At 35.1% G+C, this 21,168-nt stretch overlaps 1 protein-coding gene across 2 annotated transcripts in view; it reads left to right on the top strand.

Annotated features, from left to right (window-relative positions):
* Positions 1-21,168, top strand: part of CADPS2 (calcium dependent secretion activator 2) — a 375,602-nt gene that overhangs the window by 254,616 nt on the left and 99,818 nt on the right. For both annotated transcript variants that reach the window (XM_023528883.1, XM_023528884.1), the window contains exons 13-15: positions 3,520-3,621; positions 12,801-12,864; positions 15,810-15,933. In XM_023528883.1, the coding sequence (XP_023384651.1) occupies positions 3,520-3,621; positions 12,801-12,864; positions 15,810-15,933 (290 nt within the window). The remainder of the gene's footprint in view (positions 1-3,519; positions 3,622-12,800; positions 12,865-15,809; positions 15,934-21,168) is intronic.

The raw sequence follows: 21,168 nt of genomic DNA, 5'->3' as shown, positions 1-21,168 counted from the left end.
TGGTGGTTAGAGATAACCTCGCTAATCCTGAGTCTTGTCCGTAGAAATGAGAAGGATGGGAGTGAGCAAGCCGTGTGTGCACCTAGGGAAAGAGCTCCTGGGCAGCAGCAGAAGTGCATGCAAAGGCCTCGAAGCAGAGCATCCTTCATACGTACATAGCTGCCTAGGAGACTAGTGTGTCTGGAGCTAGAGGGACTTGCTGTGAGGGGGTAGAGGAGGTCAGAGAGTGAGTGTGGGGAAGGAGGATCATATAAAGTCTCGTAGACCATCATAAGGGTTTTGGCGTTTACAATGAGTGCCAACATTACAGGGATAAGACTTATGCTTTAAAAAGTCTCAGTATGTTGTCTGACAAGGAAAAGACTGGAGAAGAGAGACCAAAGAAGTTGCAGCCATACTCGAGAGAGAGCTGATGATGGCTGGAACCAAAGGAGAGGAAGTAGAAGTGGTGACGGATGATCAGGTTCTGTCTTAAAGGTATAGCAGACAGAAATTACTTTAAAACCTGAGTTTATAAAGCTATCATTTTAAATCTCTTATTAGTCTACTAGATAAATATTCTTAAAACATAACTGGTTTAAGTTTATCTCAAGGCTTCTACAAGTACATATTTTGTAATGTATGAAAGCACATTTTAGGACTTCCTTTGTTAAGATTTCTTTTAATTGAATTGCTGCTTCAATGATAGGTATTTTAAAATTTATTGATTTTTAAGCTCTTTGCCTTTAGACATTTAGGAAATGTCTGACGTACATGTATTTAAAATAGTTTCACCATTATCGCATCTCAGATAAAGCTTCCATTTTCTAGTAGTGTCTTTTTTTTATTGCTCTTTAGTATTTTCTGTAAAAATGGGGGAAAGAAAATAAGGCATGAGCACTAATAGCACTGACTTTAGAATGCAAGAAATCTGGGTTCAAATCTAGGCTCCAGCACTTACTAGCTGTGTGACCTTGGGAAAGTAACCTAACCTCCCTGAACCCTGTCAGCCTCCTTCCTTAGAGCCTGGAGAAAGGGTGGTTATGAGCATCCTGTGTTGTTATTCATACAAAACAGCCAGCACAGTACCAGGCACATATTTAAAATATTGAAACTGATATTTGCTGTATTTGTTTTAGTAATGACCATGACAGGAAGATATTGATGACACAGGAAATATTTGCATTTATTGAAAGAATAATTTTAGAAGGAGCTGTTACCTTTAGGCTTGACTGTAGTAAAGTTGCCATTTATTCCCAATAATTTAGATATAGAAGACTACTTCATATACCTAATGTTCAGTACATAGTCTGTTATATACATTAAGATGAGGACGTGTGAATAAGAGCAAGTCCAAAATATTAAATGTTCTATTTAACCTGTCAGCATGTACCTAATTGAGTAGTAAACTCAGTAAAATGATGACCCTTCACTGTGTATAAGTCTTTATCTTAGCGAAGGTTGTCATAAGTGACGTCCCCCTGATTTACCTTTCTCACCTTTCATCACCTGAACTCCTAGCTCCATTCCTTAGGTGGGCAGTATGCCACAGTGACGTTTAAAATGACAGACGACTTGCCAGATCACTGTGGATCACAGTCTCCTTTGACAGTTAAAGCAAACAGGAAAATTCACTCAAATATAACCGTGTGGCATGAGTCAGAGAGCAAAGCCAAAGGACATGTCAGTCATCAGGACAGTAAAACTGTGTTCTTTGCTCCTTTCCATCAAGTGTCCATAGGTGTATTTAGTAAAATAACCACCTGCAACTTTGTGGTATGAGTTTTTATTGCTGTCTATTAAATAACATAATGTAGTTATGGTTTTTGTTTGAATGCCCAAATTCGCAAATTAATGATTTATATAGAACTCTCAGGTTAAACTTTTGTGGTCATTTTCAATACATATTCATAAGATATTGTATTCATAAGTCTAGGTTTTGTGCTGTCATTTGCTCAGTGAGAATTGACTCTGAAATAATAAATGAAAAAAATTCATTATTAAATTATTATAAAACATTGGAGCTAGCTCATATTTCATTGCTTTATAATTTATAGGTCAGATTTTCTTTTATTCTTCCTAAAAATATTTGGAAGACCAATATTTTGTCATTATTTTTTCTGTACTTAACATTCAAATGCATTCTGATGGAAAAATGTGATACATTATTCTGATTATGATATTAGATAATTGACATTTCCCTATTTAGGAACAAAATATAATTGTAAGAAATATTTTTGAAGCATAAATTCTAGCAGCACGCATGTTTCTGAAATAAATTATTTACTACATATTGGAAAAAAACTTCAGACTTAAATGATGCTTTGATAAATAAAAGGTCTTTATGTCAATGCGATTCAGGTATAACTTTAAAATTAATTGCTTTTATCCTAATTGACTAGTTTACAACCATCATAGAAACACACACACATATATGTATATATATAAAGAAACAGTGGAAACATCAAAAATCTTATTGGAGAAAGTTATTTTAAGCATTCATTTTCTTTGTTTTTCATAAGCTTTATTTCTACCTATTTTATACATAATCATTAAAAATTAGTAAGTCGGAATGATAAATGCATAACTCTGAGAATGAAAAGATAATCTTTATAAAAATGAGCTAATAGGGGAAGAAATTATTGCTATTAATTATCAAGTGCAAAAAGATTCATTTTGTTGTTGAAGTATGTAGATTTTGAAATGATATGAAATTACTATACCTTTTGTGTTAGCAAAGACAGTTAAAATGTATGTGTTCAGAATTCTAGATGATTGCTATACACTCAGATACTTAAATCGATACAGAATAAATTCCAAATCTCTACCATTTAATGTATTTTATATCTTCAACCCTAATCTTAGTAAAAGAAGATTTCTGTTCAGTCTTCATAACTACTTTTAAAAGTCCTAATTAAAACTCACTTTGATTCCATAGGGATATTTGTTTAAGCATAAAAATCTTGAAATATAGCTGGTCTTTTCTGTGGGTTTTTATTCAAACATTTATTTTTACATGTGTGCACATATTTAAACAAGATAGAGCAGTAGACCACAACTTGTATCCAAAATTTCTACATTTCTTACAAATAAAATTAAATCTCCTGTTTTATGTTAGTTTAATTTTTATTCGGAAGAGAAGCAGTTAAGACATTTTAGTTAGCATTCAGTATTTTTTTATAATATTTTCATTCAGGGGATATTCATTTAATTGGTCAAATGTTTGGTACCACTATAAAACTCTTTTCACTGCCATTCTCAAGGACTAGTCATTGTTTTCTGTGAATCTGGAAAATATTTATTGTAATCCTTTACCTTGAAGGCCATCTAAAAGAGAATAATTTTGTTCCATTCATTCCAGGTCAAAATATGAAGCAAATGGCTATAAATATCTCCAATAAATTTCCACTGTAGACACAAGTAATATGTATACTGTAGACTGATAAGCATTTTCTTTAATTATTTGGATTTTTCAGAGCTATATATACATATTCGATATAAAATATAGAAAATAAATTACTGATTCTGATTGTTTTTCAGACCTGATGGAATTGGAACGGTGTCAATGGAAGAAAAAGAGAGATTTGAGGAGATAAAAGAGAGACTCTCTTTCCTTTTAGAAAATCAGATAAGCCATTTCAGGTATACACTCTATTCCTTCATACAAGTATTTCCTTTATTCACTCAACCCTTCAATCCCTTACAAATGTTTATGTCTTTATCTGCTCAAGAATTTTCAGTAGCTTCTTTTCCATGTTCCTCAATCTTTGATCTGTTTCTCAGACTGCCATTCAGTAGGCTCATTTAAGGAGCCCCTTTACCCCACCATAGTGATGCCACTCCTGCCACAGTTTCTAGCACAGTCCCTTGCTCAAAAATTATCTGCATAGTGAAAGTTAAATGTCTTGATAATATTTCTTTTTCCCTGGTTATATTTAGCTCAACAGAACCTTATGGTTAAAAACAGAAATATAACTATAGGTTTCCTTTTCTATCACTCATCATTAGATCCTACAAAACATGGCTCTGTCCACATATTGTGTCTTATAGCATGCCTGTCACATTGCAGGTATGTGATTTGGGGTCATTTCATGTGAACTTACTGAAAAAGTAAACTCAGTTAATAGTCCCCTGTAATAGTTTAAAAGAACTGCTATTTAACCATTTGAATGGTGTATGGCTACCCGCTCTGGGCCTCAGTTTCCTCATTTGTAATATGAAAAGCTTAGACTCTGATTTTAAAATAATATTGAAGGAAAGAATGAATCTTAGAAAGAACGATACACTGTGCATCTGTTCCCGTACATTAGTGATTTCAACTAGGGCTGGTAGCACCACCTTCGCTGGTAGCACTCCCTTCGTGAATGAGGGAGGATTTTCGTTGTCACAATAACCGGATATGGGGACAGTCATTCAGTGCTGGGTTTAGGAATGCAATGCATAGGACGGTCTCACATTGGACAATTTTTGCCCAAAAGATCAATAGATTCACATTAGGAAACACTGTTCTTGATAGCATAGCAGAATTCAACTTACAGAGTTAAGATTAGATTCTCTGCTGATTTTTTTAAATAAACAACATGGAGACATGAGGAAAGCTTTTTTTTCTTTTGCATTTGCAGAGAATGTTTCTTCATTTGCCGTTGTCGTCTCTTAGGTTGTATAGAGATCCTGACATAAATTTATTTTACATGTCTTTTAATTACATGCAGTATTTCCTTTTTTAACATCGAGACAGAGCTTGTAATTCAGTTGAATAGCTATATCACCAACTATGTAAATCACTGTGGTTATCTGTATCAGTGCTTTCATCTGCAAGTAACAGATCCTACCTCAAACTGGTTTAAATAAATGAATGTGTATGCTCACTTACCTGCAGATCTCAGGTAGGGTAAACTTCAGGACAAGCTGAATTCAGTAGCCACAGCTCTGCTTCTCCATGATTCTTATACGGCTGTCCTCCATGGGATGCTTTCATCCCCAGATTGGTAGCAAGACCACAGAATTCCTTGGTCTCACAATCATGCATGCCAGTTTTCAGGGGAAGTAGTAGAGGCCATCTCTTTCTGTGATGCTCCCTTAAGATCATGAAAAGTTTCCTTAGAAGATCCTACCAAACTATTCCTCATATCTCATTTGCTCTGAATAGGTCATGGGCCAGTCCTAAACCTGCCCAGCGGCCAGAGGACACACTAAATGCCTCAATTAGTCACTTAAGAGCAATGGTATCACCATGATTGAATTAGCCTAATCTGAGCCATCCCACCAGGGGAATTCAATGCCCCTCACAGCTGCCCAGCAACTACACAGGGGGAGACAGGGAACAGCAGTTGTCCACGTTATTTATCGTATTCATTTCCTCCCTCGCAGTTGTGTTCTCTCTCGTATATGTGTGTCCTCTTTTAATAATTTCTCTAAAGATGTACTTTATAATCCTTCTTAGCTTTTATTTCTTTGGTGTACTGAGGACAAGAACTGAAATGAATCAGTCTAGACATTTTGGGCCGACTCTTATATTCCCTTTGGATGTTTATAGAGTTTGTGTAAATCTCGCCAGTTCTGTTTTTTTTTTTTTTTTTTCTTGTCTATAGAAGACTGGATAAGAGGAAATGGGATTAAAATAAAATAGATAGTTGTCCACATAGGCAAGTTAGTAAAAATTTTTAAATTGTCTGTGAGGATTTTCATAAGGATTCTACCAATAATCTTCCTTAGTCATTCGTGTTAAAATTTAGAAAGAACACAGATTACTTATCAGTTCACACTAAAGAAGTAATCACAGTACTGTTAATAACTCTTATATAGAGACTTGTTTATTTAGGTCCAGCCGTATTCCAGAAAAGGATTTCAAAGACAGATAAAACAATAAGGCAAACTAAATTAAACATAATTGAGGAATTTCTGGTTAACGATAGAATATTGATGTATGTCTGGCTTAGCTTCCTCTTAGAACCTAACTAAAATAGTAACATTTTTTCCAGAACACATAAACTTATAAGGACAACTAAAGTAAAAGAGGAAAAAAATGGGAAAACAATTTTTGGAGGTCGGATGGCTGAATCATGTCTCATTTAGCCACCCAGGGAAAAACTGGCAGTGGGGAAAACAAAGAAATAATTTGATTTATGTCATACAATCACCAGAATGTTTAGGGATTGCCAGTATTGTGCCCTTGTAGAAATTAAGAATGAAGGACAATTTATTGTAAATATGCTTAAAACTCACTTAGAGCCCCACATCTCTTTTCCAACGTGGCAGCCAGGCTGCTGCCCTTCCCGGCCCCTGGCAGAGCCCTGCAGATTCATTCCCTGGAGAGGGTAAAATTAGAGGGTACCTGGACTGGGGTGGAGGATAGGAGGAAACATCAGGCAGTTGGAACTCGGGTTTATAAACCTGGAAATTTAATAAACATTTATTCTGAAATCTGAGAATCACAGCCTTCTCCTTCCAGCTCACACGCTTGACTCTCAAAATGCTGCCAGGCAGGCAGGCAGGTTTATACCTTCCAGGCATACTATAAATGTCTTCCTCTGAAACTCTCACTAGCCAAGAAAAAATACCTAAAGCTGTGGACGATAAAGACTCCCACTGAAACAGCCCAGCCAGATTCCTCTTCAGCAAACACCATGGGATACATGTACCCTACTTAGGGTACATAGCTTCCATTCTGTTTTTTAATACCACACTTTTGAAAACGATCAAACAGCCAAGGTCATCAGACATTTGAGGGAAGTATTTACTCTTGAAGATAGAGCCCAGAGCAAGTAAATACTAAAAAAGCAACTTGGAAAACAAACAAACAAACAAACAAACAAACAAGGATTGTATATGAAGAAGAAAATGGGGAAGGAAGAGGTGGTGAGAATCTACTACTGATATCCTTGGAGAGATTTGAAAGATAGAACATTATAAAACAAAAACAACATGCTGGGAAAAAAGGGAATGGGAGAGAAGGTAGAAGGAAGGAAAAGGAAGGAAGGAAGGTTAAAAAAACCTTGGAACAAATAAGAGTTCTTAGAAGTTGTATGTGAATGACACACAAATACGTACACACTAATGAAAGGTAAAGTTAACAAAACCTTGCTGAAAGTAGGGTTGGGGGATAGGAACATAGGAGTACAAAGATAAGAAAAATTAAAGATCTGCTTAGAAATTTTATCATAAATAATAGAATTCCAGAAACAATTAAGGCTAAAAGTACAAAAGTTTGAATAAAATTATTCAAAAATATTTTTCAGAATTAAAAGACATAAGTGTTCAGACTGAAAGAGTCAATTTAATACCCAACACAGTGGATTGAAATAAATACTGATCAGAGTACATTTTCATGAATTTTTAGATTCTTGGGGATAAAAGAAAAGATCCTGAAATATAAAGAATCAAGAATCAGAATGGCTTCTCAACTTTCACGTATTCTAGAAATATTTATTGAGTACCTACTATTGAGTGTCAAGCAGTGAACAAAATTTAAAAAACAACCCTTTGCTTCTGCAGCTTTCATTTTGATGTGAGGAATGATACTGATACCCAGAAAATAATGCATCAGTAACTTTATAATTCTGAGGAAAGGTTACTTCCAGCCTAGAATTCTATACCAGCAAAAGTCTTGTTCACTGTAGAATAAAGATATTTTGAGATATGCAGGACTTCAAAGATGTGCTTCCCATGTTTCCTTTCTGGAGAATGCAGTTTAGCAAGAAAAGGGGCGGGGAGAGGGAGAGTTAAGAGCTCTACAACAGGACATCAGTATCAGAGTAAAGGGACAGTGATTAATAGAGACCCCAAAGTGATGACTGAGCTTAGAGAACAGCCTATTTTCACTGGAGCAGGTCAGAAAATTCTTTAAGTAGATCAAATTGACAAAACACTGAGATATTTTAACATGTCAAGAGAAGATTTATTGCCCACCAGAAATGGAGTGTGGAATTAACTGTGTTAATTACATTAGAGTTCTGAATTATATTGTATTAAGTATCTAAGATGGAGTAACAGAGGATATTTATCTTTCTACCTGAAACCATTTTTTTTTTTTAAGTACAAAATATGTGAGGAAAATGCTCTTTTTGGACACTAAACACAAAGCAATGAATAACAGTGGTTCCTGAGAGATGGGAAACAAATGAAATAAGTCCTTTAATTTCCCCTGCTTACCTCCAGGAGTGTTTCAGTCCATGTCCCAAAAAAAGGCACCTGGGTAGATCCCGGTAGACATCCTGACTTGAGGAGGCAGAGTTGGAAATCTAGGGAGGCCAAGGCAGCCAGAGTTTTCAGGTAGAGTTCTAAAGAAGAGAGAGCAGAGAGACATACAGGTATCTGAGGGTCCCCCTAGAGTCTTCAGCTAGGTATTGATCAGTACATGATTGTGAGGAAATTATCCAGTCAGGCAAAGAACTATGTGAAAGGATTGCAAGGGGAGATCTCTAAATCTAACATAGGCCTAGTTGTTCCAGTTTCTACGACCCAGAGTACAAACCTTCTAATTCATGAGCATCAGATAGAGTACCAGAGGGTTTTGCCTCAACAGTGAAAAAAAATTAGCCCTAGAATACACATTGTCATGGTCTCTCCTAATGAGGGTTAGAATCAGGATTTGAATGAATCAAGCCGTTTTCAAGTAATTTAACTGCATTTCAAAATGAAGTTCAGGAATAAAGGAATACAAAAGTATTCATCAATAAAATTGTAAAGAAACAATGCCTAGCATTCCGACAAAAATTTTCAAGCATACAAAGAAATAGTAAAATATGACCAATGAAGAGAATAAAACCAACAAAAGTGAAAATGACGAAAGATAGAATTGTTCAAAACTGTTCTGGGTGGTCTAGCAAACGCATTGAGGCAGGAAAAGAAAGACATCTAATTGGAAAATAAGTAAAATTGTCTTTATTCACAGATAATATGGCCACCTATATAGAAAATCCTATGGAAACCACAAAAAAAAATTGCTACCGTTATTCATAAGTTTAGAAAGTTGTAGGATCCTAAATATAAAAATATCAATTTATTTCTATATAATAGCAAGAAACAATCTGAAATTGAAACTTTAAAAATACTGTTTACAGTGGCAACAAAAGTGATTGAATACTTGGGGTTCATTCTGACAAAAATGTGCAAAACCTGTACACTGAAATATACAAAGTCTTGCTGAGAGAAATTAAGGAAAACCTAAATTGATCTATAGCTTCAATGTTATATCAATCAATGTTATATCAATGTTATATCAATCAAAATCCAATAGAATTTGTAGAAATTGGCAACCTGACTCTAAAGTTCATATGGAAATGCAAAGAATTTATATAGCCGAAGTAACTTCAAAAAGAATAACATTGGAATGCTAACACTACTTGATTTCAAGACTTACTTGTAAAGCTACAATAATCAAGATAGTGTGGTACAGTCAGTCCAGAAATAGACTCACACACATATAGTCATTAATTTTCAACAAATGTAAAGTATATTTATTTCAACAAATGCAAAATATTAACCTGAATCTATACCTCACTCCTGATACAAAAGTTAACTCAAAATGGATAGACCTAGAAAACAGAAAATCTCTGTGTCTTTGGATGAAGCAAAGATTCTTAAATAAAACACCAAAATCATGATTCATATATGGAAAAATATCACCTTAAACTTCATCAACATTAAGAACATTTGATCTCCCAAAGACATTATTAAGGAAATAAAGAGATGAATCTCAGAATGTGAGAGAATACATATTCTACAAAGACCTCTACCCAAAATATATAAATAACTCTTAAAACTTAATAAGAAACAAAATGACCCAATTAAAAAATTGTTTTAAAATATTTGAGCATATGAAAAGATGCTCAACATCATTACTCTTTAGGAAAATACCAATTAAAACTACAGTGAGGTGCTATTGCATACCTATTAATATACTTTACAAAACCTACTGAGCTAACAACTGTTGGTCTGGATGCGACACTGGAACTGCATCCACTCTTGATAGGAATTAAAATGGCAAAACCCACTTTGCAAAGTAGTTTGCAGGTTCTTAAAAATTTAAACACCTGACATGTGACCCAGACATTTCACTCTTAAGATTACCCTAAAAGACATGAAAGCATATGTCTATACAAAGACTTACATGAATGTTCATACCAGCATTATTCACAATAGCCAAAAGATGAAAACAAGCTAGATGACCTTCAACAAGAAAGGAATAAACAATGAATTGAGTACTTCTGAGCAATACATGCAATGGCATGAATAAATATTAAAATTTGCTGAGAGAAATGAGAGCCAAAAAAAGTATATACTGTATAATTCCTCTTACAGAAAATTATAGAAAATACAAACTAATCCAAATAACAGAAAGTAAATCAGTGGTTGCCTGGGCCCCAGGGATGGAGAAGAAATGTTTGGGGTCATGAATATATATCTTACATTGATTGTAGTGACAGTTTTATGGATATATACATATATCAAAACTTACAAATTACATGCTTTAAATATGTGCAGTTCATTGTGACATCTCTAAAAACTTTAAAAAAAAATAAATAAGTGCTTCTCTTCCATAGTGGGAAGTTGAAATAATAACTAAAACTAAAAAATCAAGAATTAAAAATATTAACACATAGGCCAGAGATATGACATTGAAATACCAAAAGAATCAGCTAAAAGTTAAAAATATTTTTTCTAAAGAAATTACTTGGGAAGTGGGGTAGGACTGACATAAAGGACTTCTGTTTTTCAGAAAAGAAGACTTTTAGAAAAAATTTCCTCTTAGACTACATATATAACAAAAATAAATACTATATCTAAAAATGGCTTAGGAAAAAAATCTTAGTTGTAGGACAGTTCTGTATAGGCTTATTTATCTGTGTAATTAATTTACTAAAGTAGGAATAAGGGAGATTTCAATTGCATTTCAATTTATTCTGATTAGGTATTAAACTTGGTTGAATTTTATTTGATAATTGAGCATTTTCCACTTCACATTGCTATTACATAGTTGTCAAAGTGGTAAAAACCCAAAATATTTATCCTGAAAGGCAGGACAGAATGAGTCCCTTCTTTTAAAACTTGTTTTGTAAAGATTAATTAAGCTCTGTGCAGTTATTTTCTGTACTTTATTGATTCAGGATTACTTGTACTCTGTAAATGTGTTGAATTATTTACACATCATGGGCAGCTAATGCTAATTCAGAACATGCCCAGTGGGACCTCGGAGCCCTGAAATGCTAAACGTAATCTGGGGATCAGTAACATTCCATTCATGAAATGCATCACCCACAGGTTAATGGAAATAAACAATGGACAAGACAATGAGTGGATTATGCAAATACACTGAAAAGATTTAAGCAAGGGGAGGAGACTACAAGAACCCAATTTGTGTTTTAGTTAAATGTGGATTAAGGTCTATGGTATACAAAATGATTAAAGCTACTTTGCTAATTTGCTAATGCTCTAAAAAAAAACACCACTCAGGAAAAAAGTATCAAAATAAATTGGTTGTGGCTTTTTTGTTGGTGGGGGGAGGTGGTAATGGTGCAGAGGCAAGATTAAGTGAAGGAAATTTTTAACAGAAAATTATGAAATGGTAAACCATATTCTGAAGAAAATTTGAGTGACTAGATTTATATGACACTTATATGACATTTTCTGAAACTAATAAAAGCTCCACAAAACAAAAACGTAATCCTAATATATACTCAGCTACAGCTTTGTGAGAACTCAATCTTTTCATTAAAATTTGGTCCTGTTAAACAAATTAAACTTAAAATAGATGTGCTTTTTAGGAAATCCTGTTCAAATTCCAATGTGAAAAAAATAGTTTTATTGTTAATTACGTATAGATAATTAGATAATGTGTCTACTAAGCCCCTGGATAATGGCAAAGGACACGGAAATAAGTAAACTTTCAAGTTACTGGTTTGACGATTTCTAAGTCAGAGCAATGTGGCCACCTAAGGACAGCCCAGCTGTCTGTAGCACTCAATCCTTGGGTGGAGGCAGCAGTAAGGGAGGGGGAAGCTCTGCTGAACCTGATTCAACAAAGCAAGGAGTTCCAGCTGGATGAAGTGGCCCTGACATTCTGTACTCTTGAAGTGGAAAGTGACCTGAAGAGGGACCTCCTTGTAAAGAGCAATAAACCTATCACCACCACATAGCAACTAACTTCTGAGGAGCCCCCTCACTCTCCCAGTTTCTGACCCTGACCTGAGAACTTCTGCACAACCTGCCCTCTCGTTGTGGGTGTGTATTTGGAATACATGGGCTGAGAGATACTCTGAATAAATGATATTTCCAGCAAAAGCGCTGCAGACAGTTTGTGTGTTTTGTGGGGAGGTTGGAGAGTTAGACACCAGGATAGACAGGCAAGTGACAGGAAAACAGGGAGCTGGAAACTTGTTCGTCCTAGAAGTTATGTCCATGATGTGTGTGTTCTCATCTTAATCCACACATACATACAGGAAGAAAGGGGGAAGTCATTTCATTTGATCTCTAATAGAGCTTGAATAACAACACCTTAGACAAGAAATTTTCAAGAAATGCATTTTAAGTATCCCTGTACTCAGGAGTGTAGTGATTTTTGTTTGATTACTATGGCCTTTCTGTACATGTATCACTAAAACTTTAGAACCTTTTTCATCACAGTTTACACCCTTCCAGTTTAAGACATTTAAATCATGGGACTAGGTAAACTACAGCAGTTAACACTTTCCCAGATGGGTCAAAGCTATTTTAATCACTTTTCATTGTTCTCCAATCATGCCAGATAATAGAAGAGGGAATTATTTAGCAGTTTGGATATTAAATGTTTGACTTTATTGTTCTTCTTTTTGTTTTTGAAGATACTGCTTTCCCTTTGGACGACCTGAAGGTGCTCTAAAAGCTACACTTTCATTACTTGAAAGGGTATGTTTGAACATTGCTTTATAAATACTGCTTGCATTGTCAATTGCTGTGTGTTTTAGTTATTGAAATATGCAAAGACAGTCTTATTCTCCAGTGTGTTCTCCTGAGTCCCTCACACTACATCAATTTCTCACCTTTTCTTGCTCCATTCAAGTTCTTCTTATATCTTCTTCCTCCCCAAGCCTTTTAAAACCTACAACTGCCATCATATGCTGAGTTGATGGCATATTTTTGGTAGTAACTGTTTTTCCTACCTTTACCCCCCATTAAATAGTCTTTTATTTTTTCATTTAAGTATAATTATCTGTTTTTCAGACTTTACAGTTGTCTTTTGTTATCTCCCTTGATTTATTTGTACTTCTACCTGTCATATCCCTTGTACTTATAAGAATTTATCATTTAATATTCACACACATATCATTTCTTTTACTCTAAATTCATCTCAAATGTATTTTAATTCAATCTGTCATTATAAATGAATTCATGAATTGTAGAAGTTCATTTTTCCTTAAAAAATAAATAGCAAATAAATTTTCATATCCATGCTAAAAAATCATTTATTCATGAAAGTATATGTTCTACTCCTCTTTTAGTGGCAGATTAGTTTCATCTATCTATAAAACTATTCATGTGTTCATTGGTAGCTAACAGTTAAGTAGTATGGACAACTCTTACTCCTTATAAGTATTAAGAGTGTCCGGAGATCATCTATAGCTCATGATTATTCTGGTCCTAATTTATTGACTTCAGGCACTTGTTCTTGTCCATTTTTCTGCTCAGTAAATTCTAGATATTATATTGTTTATTAGCACTTCTATGAAAAGCAAAATGAGAAGACATTTTCAGTGATTTAAGGACAGAGAGAAGGGCTAGAAGTGATGGATAAAATGAGATCTTTGGCTTATAGATTGGTTTCATCTAAATATCCCTGTCTTGTCCTTGATTACTGTGCATTGTGTGATAGAAATATTATTGTAGTAATTATCTTTTTGTTATATCTTTTTTGTTAGAATTTTTTTAATATGAAAAGCTGCATATAACTCAAGATTTTCAAAGTATATGTTTCATCTCGTTCATTAAGGTGTCATGGGTAAGATAAAACCCTGAAAGATAGCTTTATTTTTTTGGAACCTCATCCCGCCCTGGGTACCTGGTGCAGCATCTCAGTGAGCTGGTTTCCATAGCAGAGCTCCTTGCTCCCCTCCTCGTTCCCAGCAGGGCTGAGCTAGTGGTAGCAGAACTGCCCATGTGCCCTGGGCTGACAAGTGGAAGGGTGAACAGTGACTTGTTTTCGTCACTAATCATGCCTCTTTCTGAAATGAGAGAGGAATGGTAAAAGCCACATCTTCAGCTTCATGCCTCTGTATTTACTGACATCTTAGAAAAATAAAATCTGTGAATTCTTGATACTTATGATACCTTCGAAGAACGTGGGGAAGAAACACCAAACAGAGGTTGCGCCTCCCTTTCTGTACTCACCAGCACTTTATCTGCACTTGCCAGGAAAGAGGATTCAATTCTCCATCTCCAAATAATGTGAAATATGCCTGGTTTCCACCCTGGACTAACCTCTGTAACAGATATATGCATTCTAATTTTAACAGCTATTTCTGTTGTTTAAAAGTTTGTCACCATGAGAAGGCCTAATAGTAAAGTTTATGGTTCTACATATGGTACAAAATTAATCTTAAAGTTACATTTTAGTAATAATTACATTAAAAGTAATAATACGTTAATGCTTGTATCTTTTTTACTGTAAGAAAGAAGATTTTTCTGGCTATGAAGAGTATAATGTGCAATTCTAATTAAAGTGTCAAATATATGTCAGTGTGTTAAAGATTCTTATGAGAATATGAAGAATAATTGAAGTTGGTAGGGAAAGAAGTTTTTAAATGATGACGTTTGCAATCTTCAAAAGGAAACCTTGCCTTAAAAATAAAATAAAATATGTTTTCAAGTATCACCAGTGCTAGAATGATTGAATACGTTTGTAAATATAAAATCCTTAGTGCCAAGGCTGATCAAAAGAGAAATAATAAAGCATGAAATGGGTGTTTTCATGTTCTTTCATTATTTCTTTCAAGACAAAAGACTAATAAGATAGTAAGAACACTTGACAAAAGTATCGTCTTTATATGCTTTATAAGTTCAATGTAAGCAAAGCAATAAAAACCCCATTATCTATATGGAAAAATCAAATTTAATTACTAGTGTGATCAAAACTTATTGTGAGTTTTACCAGTAGGAAGTTTTTAAGGAAAATTAGCAACAAGTCATTATATAAAAGTGTTTGAATATGTTGTATTTTGAATTCTGGATATAATTGCTTTTTCCCTGGGCCAGTTGCGGTACTTTTAAAGGAAAAATCCAAAAACACAATTTAGGATCCCAACAGAAAATAATCAAGTTTTTTCCTAATCTCAGCAAGTTTTCATGTATTTAAACATTTGATACTCCATTTCACTAAAACAAAGAATTTTTCTCCTCCTCAATGGGTCACAATGACTAAAGTGAAAGCAGTGGTCTTGATTTTTATAGAGCTTAAAAACAATGCTTACTCCTAATGGAATTTTTGTTGTTGTTTTCATATACGTTGCCCAAATCATTCAAAGCTTTCAAATTAGGGATGTGGAATACAAGCTTTGTTTATTACTTGTCCCAACGACTGTACTCCTGATCTAAAACAGCTGCTCTAATGGTGTCATGGGTCCCTGGAGGAAGAGTGATAGTCACACTGAATGGTGGCTTGCCTGTGGGAGGTTCTGATGTGCACAAAATGAGGCTCAGACAGGAGGAGCCAAGATTGGAGGATTACTGCCCAGTTGTGAAGTGCCGACTCATTACTTCCAGTGTTACCTAGGACCCCTTCCTGCTAATAGTCAGGTCCAGAACAGTTTGTGTAATTTGTTTTTACTATTTTATGCAATCTCTCTCTCCCTCTCTAGGTTTTAATGAAAGATATTGCCACTCCCATACCAGCAGAAGAAGTGAAAAAAGTGGTCAGAAAATGTCTCGAGAAAGCTGCCTTGATCAATTACACTAGACTCACAGAATATGCCAAAATAGAAGGTCAGTGCAGTGAGCAATTGCCGAAGTGGCAGTGAGAGCCAACAATGCCTATTAACTGAATTTTCTGTGAGAAGTCCTTTCCTTTCCTGAACAAACCTGTACCGTGGCAAAGGGAAATGTCTCATTAAAATCTCAGCTGGTGAACTGAAGAGCTTTTTCCTATTCATTGCTTTAATATGCCTCCTGGGACTCTGCTTGAATGAAAGACCCAGGATTCGTGCTTAAGTTGTCCTTTGTTCTTATTTTGAGTTTTCAGGAAACCAAAAGGTGTTTTCATGGGTTGTATTTTTTAACATTATTGTAAGTATGTCTAACATTTAAACTCTGGACAGTGTAGTATTAAATAATTTTATTTTCTATTCTGCATTGTCACTCAGAAGGAGGAAACTTGTTGATTATCGTGAGGGCTGAAATAAACTGATAGAAATTCCCTGCAACTTTTAATTGCTTGCAATGTATTGATGCACTTGGAAGATTAGATCTCTTGAGAAGACTGTGCATTTTTTTTCTCTTTCTTCAGGTCTTATTCATTAAGGATACTGAGATTTAAGATGTTTATCAATAAGTAGATTGCAATTTGTGGCAGAGTCACACAATCAGCTTTTATTCAACAGTCCTTTGATTGATATAATTAAAAGTAATAGAAAGGATCTTAAATTCTTTAATTATAAAACTAGCTTGTGTAATACATGTAGCATTAACTTAAGGAGGAAAAAAAGTTTGCAGTGTTAAATACTTATCTCTAAAAATAAAAAGTATATCATCCATTAGAAAATTTTTAGTAACTTTAAACATAAAATTGTACATAATGAATGATAAATGTATTAATTAGTTGATGTTATGATAGTCCCATCAAAATTGGGACAATGAAAAAGATGATTATAATTGGCCGTGTTATATCTTTTTTCTCTCCAAATCTGATCAAGCTTTCTAACAAGCATGCTGTAACCAACCTCCTGAGTGATTAACAAAAAAGCCATCCCATCACTATAGCAACCAATATTATATCACGAGAGTAACAACATGAAACCTCCTTAGTTACCAGTTTAACATCATTAATTATGATATCATGTTGTGTTAAAGCACAAGCAATGAATATTAGATCATTTGGGGAAAGTGGAAGGTAAACAGATTGGTTTTCACATTTTGAATACTCATTCAAACAGTTTTCATGTTTTGGGAATAGTGAGTGTTGTGAACACGGATTGAAAGAATTGATATAAAAATAGACATTAAATCTGGCAACAAGAAAATGTTTGTGGACAACCTGAATAAACACAATATTTTTTTATCCAAATATAACGAAGCCTATCCAAAAAAACTATGACAATCTTTTTGTTCTTAACTGTCAATTTTAGTCATTTTGACCATTACTTTATTCAAAAAATACCGAAAAAATATGCAGTATATTTTTTTGTTTATCTCTATGTTTATTTCCTAGTCATAGAGCACATTTTAATGTGGACAAACGAAGACGATTCTCTTATTGGTATACAAACATGGGCTTCTTTTATTAATCAGTTAGATAAACATGGCAACACTGGTGATCAGAAAGGTGTATTTGTTCTTTCATAAAAATAAGCTCATGTTAGAGAAAAACCTATAATAGAACCAAATGGTCAGTGAGCAGGGAACTATCCCACCTCTTCCCTTTCTGAAGTCGCCCTCTCTTATCTCTAGTCTAGTGTGAAATACTCTAGAAAATGGATCCTAGAAATCTAGTTGGATAAGATTACTGAGCAATCTACTGTCAAAAAAACCAAAATGCATGCTTATTAGATGAGAAAACCTATGCCCTTTATTATCTCCCTTCCCTCCCCCCCTCTTTTGTATCTTAAAAAATAAAGAGCTCTTGTTCTATGCTCAGGATCAAACCAAAAACAAAATCAAATTTAAGTTAGAAATAGGAAGTGGACTACTTTTCTTTGCTTAACTCACCTTCTGTATTATGTGAGCAACATGGGCAGAATTTGCTTCCCTCCTAAATTCTCTTTTCTTATGTTTTAGGCCCAGCAGAAAAGGAAACAGGTAATTGATGTCTGTGCATGCATGTGCCATTATTCCTGACATGGTCATGTTGTGTTTTGATATTATGAAAAGCTCTTTCCTCTTTAGGGTTCCTATTAGGTCACTTTGAATAAGATCGTGAAAATACTTTGATTTTATCAGAACTATGGCTAATGCTTTGTAGGGAAAATATAGGTTATTTATCTCTGTAAAAGTTCAGCAGCGGGTTTTTTGTGTGTGTGTTTTGGTGTTTTTGTTGTTTTGTTTTGTTTTGTTTTTGCTATGAATTCAAAGCGAAACACCTGAGGCTGTATTAACGTTATGCATTGTGCTTTAAGCGTGAACACTAATCTTATTTGGAAGCTGTCGCCAGTATTTGAAGGACTCTTACAATTGGAAAAGAGGGCCATCTCTCCTTTATCACTCCTGAAAAATAACATGAAAGTGAAAAGCATAAATGCTATTAAATGCAAACTGAGCAGCCCTTAACTTTGGAGGATGTTAATCACAGGACTGGGCAGAGGTGATGAAATCCCATCACAGGAAATTGCTAGGAAAGAGTTCTCTGGGTCTCTGAATATTGAAAGGTTTTGTTACTTTTTTCTAGTGTCAATTATCACAATTATAATTATTTTAATTACATATGCCATTATCTGTTTATCCTGTCTATCTCCTCTTCAGCCCGTTGTAGGCAGTCTTTCCTGAACTCGTATTCCAAGGTCACTGTTGTGTCCCCAGCACTATGCCGCTGACAAAGCAGGTACAAGCAGGTACTTAGTACTTTGGAGAGAGACAAGAGGATAGTTTCGTCTGAAAACAATGGAGGAAGAGACAAGTGACAAACCTTCCCTGTCCTAGGTTGCTTAGTCCAATTTTGTATGTCATGTTATCGACAAGTTTTTTCGGGCTATTTGTAACTGAAGTCTTCCATTAAGGACTTTATTTCTTTTACTTTCCTACGTTTTTCAATTCTTTTCCGGTATTTGACCCCAGAAAGAGTCAGGAACAAAACACTCAGAGTCAGGAAAAGGGGAAAGAGCATACCTACACTGATGGCTAAAGTACACTTTAGAAGAAAAGAATTAGAAAAAACATATGAGACTGCCAGTTCTTTTATGTCAGTCCATTGTGATAGCAACAGTCCTGTACTCAAATGAACTTTTTAAAAACCTCTTAAGGCATTTTATCCTGCACAACATTACACAATTTACACACGACAAGTCTGTGGTTGTTAGTGACTTTCCCACTGCCAGGGGATGAATAAGTTGGCCAGCTGGGACTAGAAACAGGTAGGTGATCCGCAGCCTACAGAGGCTATGCTCCCGTCCCCTGTGCCATATGCAGGGGTCACAGTGCACCTTCATGAACGATGAGGCAGAAGTGATTGCCTTGTTCCCACTGAGGAGGTAGGGAGAGGAGACTCACTGTCCCCTCTGTACCTTACCTCCACCAGACAGAAGCCTTCCCTTCACACGTACTCAACAGCTACACCACTGCGCAACTCTGCAGCCCAGTGACTCTAGGAAAGACGTCTTTTAAAAATTAAATGCTTGCATAGAAAAGAAAAAATATCAGTGTAGTCTCGGTAACTTAAGTGGATTGACAGGAAAGCTAATCGAAAGTGAAGAATGTTCTAAAGTAACAGAAGAGAGGTTTTTAAGAAATAGAGTTGTATCCCTTTAGTTATATTTGGTTGCAAGTTAACAGTTACTTAGTAAATGTTTTGGGGGTGCTTTTAAAAGTGAGTAAAAATGAGAACGTCAGTTTCATGTGTAAGAGCTCGAATGCTTCATAAGACTTTCAAACAGTATTCTCTTGAGCATTATGATCATTACCCTTGGTTAGCTTGTACCAGGTAGAGAGAGTAAAATTCGGCCTAAGATTTGTCCTAATTTTGTCGTCTATTGACTGCCTATTGCCCCAGACGTATTTTTATTTACACCACCTCAATAGTTCCTTAAACAACTCTACAGGATAGATGTTTTACAAAAAGAGGCAACTGAGAACTCAGAAGTAAAGAACTTGCACAAAGTTGTGCTGTTTTATTAACATTCAGGTGACCTGAGGTCTGCACCCATGTCTCAGACACCAGAGCCCCTGTATGCTCTTCCCACGGCCAGCCCTGCCTCCAAGGCTGTTTGATTCCAGCCAATGAATTTTTTGATAAATACTTCAGTCACATCCCAAGAGCCAATGGTTAATATTTGTAGGGTCACTTTTTTAACAAATAAGGATATTTATTTAATAATAAAGGCAAACCCTTATGTGCCAGGCACCATTCGAAGCACTTTACATGTATTCATTCATTCCTTACAACAACCCTTTACAATAATTACTATTATTATTATTATTTCTTTTTCAGGAAACTGAGGCAGAGAGATTGCTAGCTTCCAGCTGGGCTCTGGTCACATAGCTAGTTAGTGGGAGATTAAAACCCACTGTCTACCTATTATATAATAATAGAACTATCTTCCGATAGTCCTGCGTCTTGCTCCCTCCCCTTTCTTGGTAAGCTTGTATAGTTAAATTTGCACTCAAGTAAAATGCACGGACATTTGAAAGGGAGCCCGGAATGGTGCTCTCTGTAGAAATATGACAGAAGCTGTATATGTAACTTAAAATTTTCTGGTAGTCACATTAAAGAGGTGAAATTAATTTTAATAACAGTTTAACCCAATATATTCAAAATATTATCAGTTTAAAATGTATTCAGTATATAAAATTATTGAGATACTGTACATTGTATTTTCATACAATGTCTTTGAAATCCAGTGTGTATTTTACTCTTACAGTGTAGCTCAGTTAAGAGTAGCCCCATTGCAAGTACTCATTTGTCACGTGCGGCTGGTGCTGGTGGACTAGACAGCACAGGTCCCTCGTATGAGGCTTAAAGTTGGACTCCAGAATCTGAATCTTTTTATTTTTCCCCACATAATCTTACAATGTCAAATGTTGAAAGTGATTAAAGTTTGCGACCCCCCGCTAAGTCGGAGCATGTCTCCATTTTCTCTGCTTTATTTTTCTCTATAGCACGACGATCTAACATATAATAGCGTTCATTCATCTAACCGTTGTCCTAAAATATTAGCCACACAAGGGCAGGGCTTCTATATTTTAATAACTGCTTTGTCTCCAGTGCCGAGAAAAGTGCCTGGCATATATTTGGTACTCGATAAATATTTATTGAATAAATGAATGAGTTTATGGCACAGTGAGTGATCAGGCTAT

This window comes from Pteropus vampyrus, unplaced genomic scaffold (genome assembly GCF_000151845.1).
Source record: "Pteropus vampyrus isolate Shadow unplaced genomic scaffold, Pvam_2.0 Scaffold33, whole genome shotgun sequence".
Lineage (NCBI taxonomy): Eukaryota > Metazoa > Chordata > Mammalia > Chiroptera > Pteropodidae > Pteropus > Pteropus vampyrus.
This window is presented reverse-complemented; position numbering and strand designations above follow the sequence as displayed.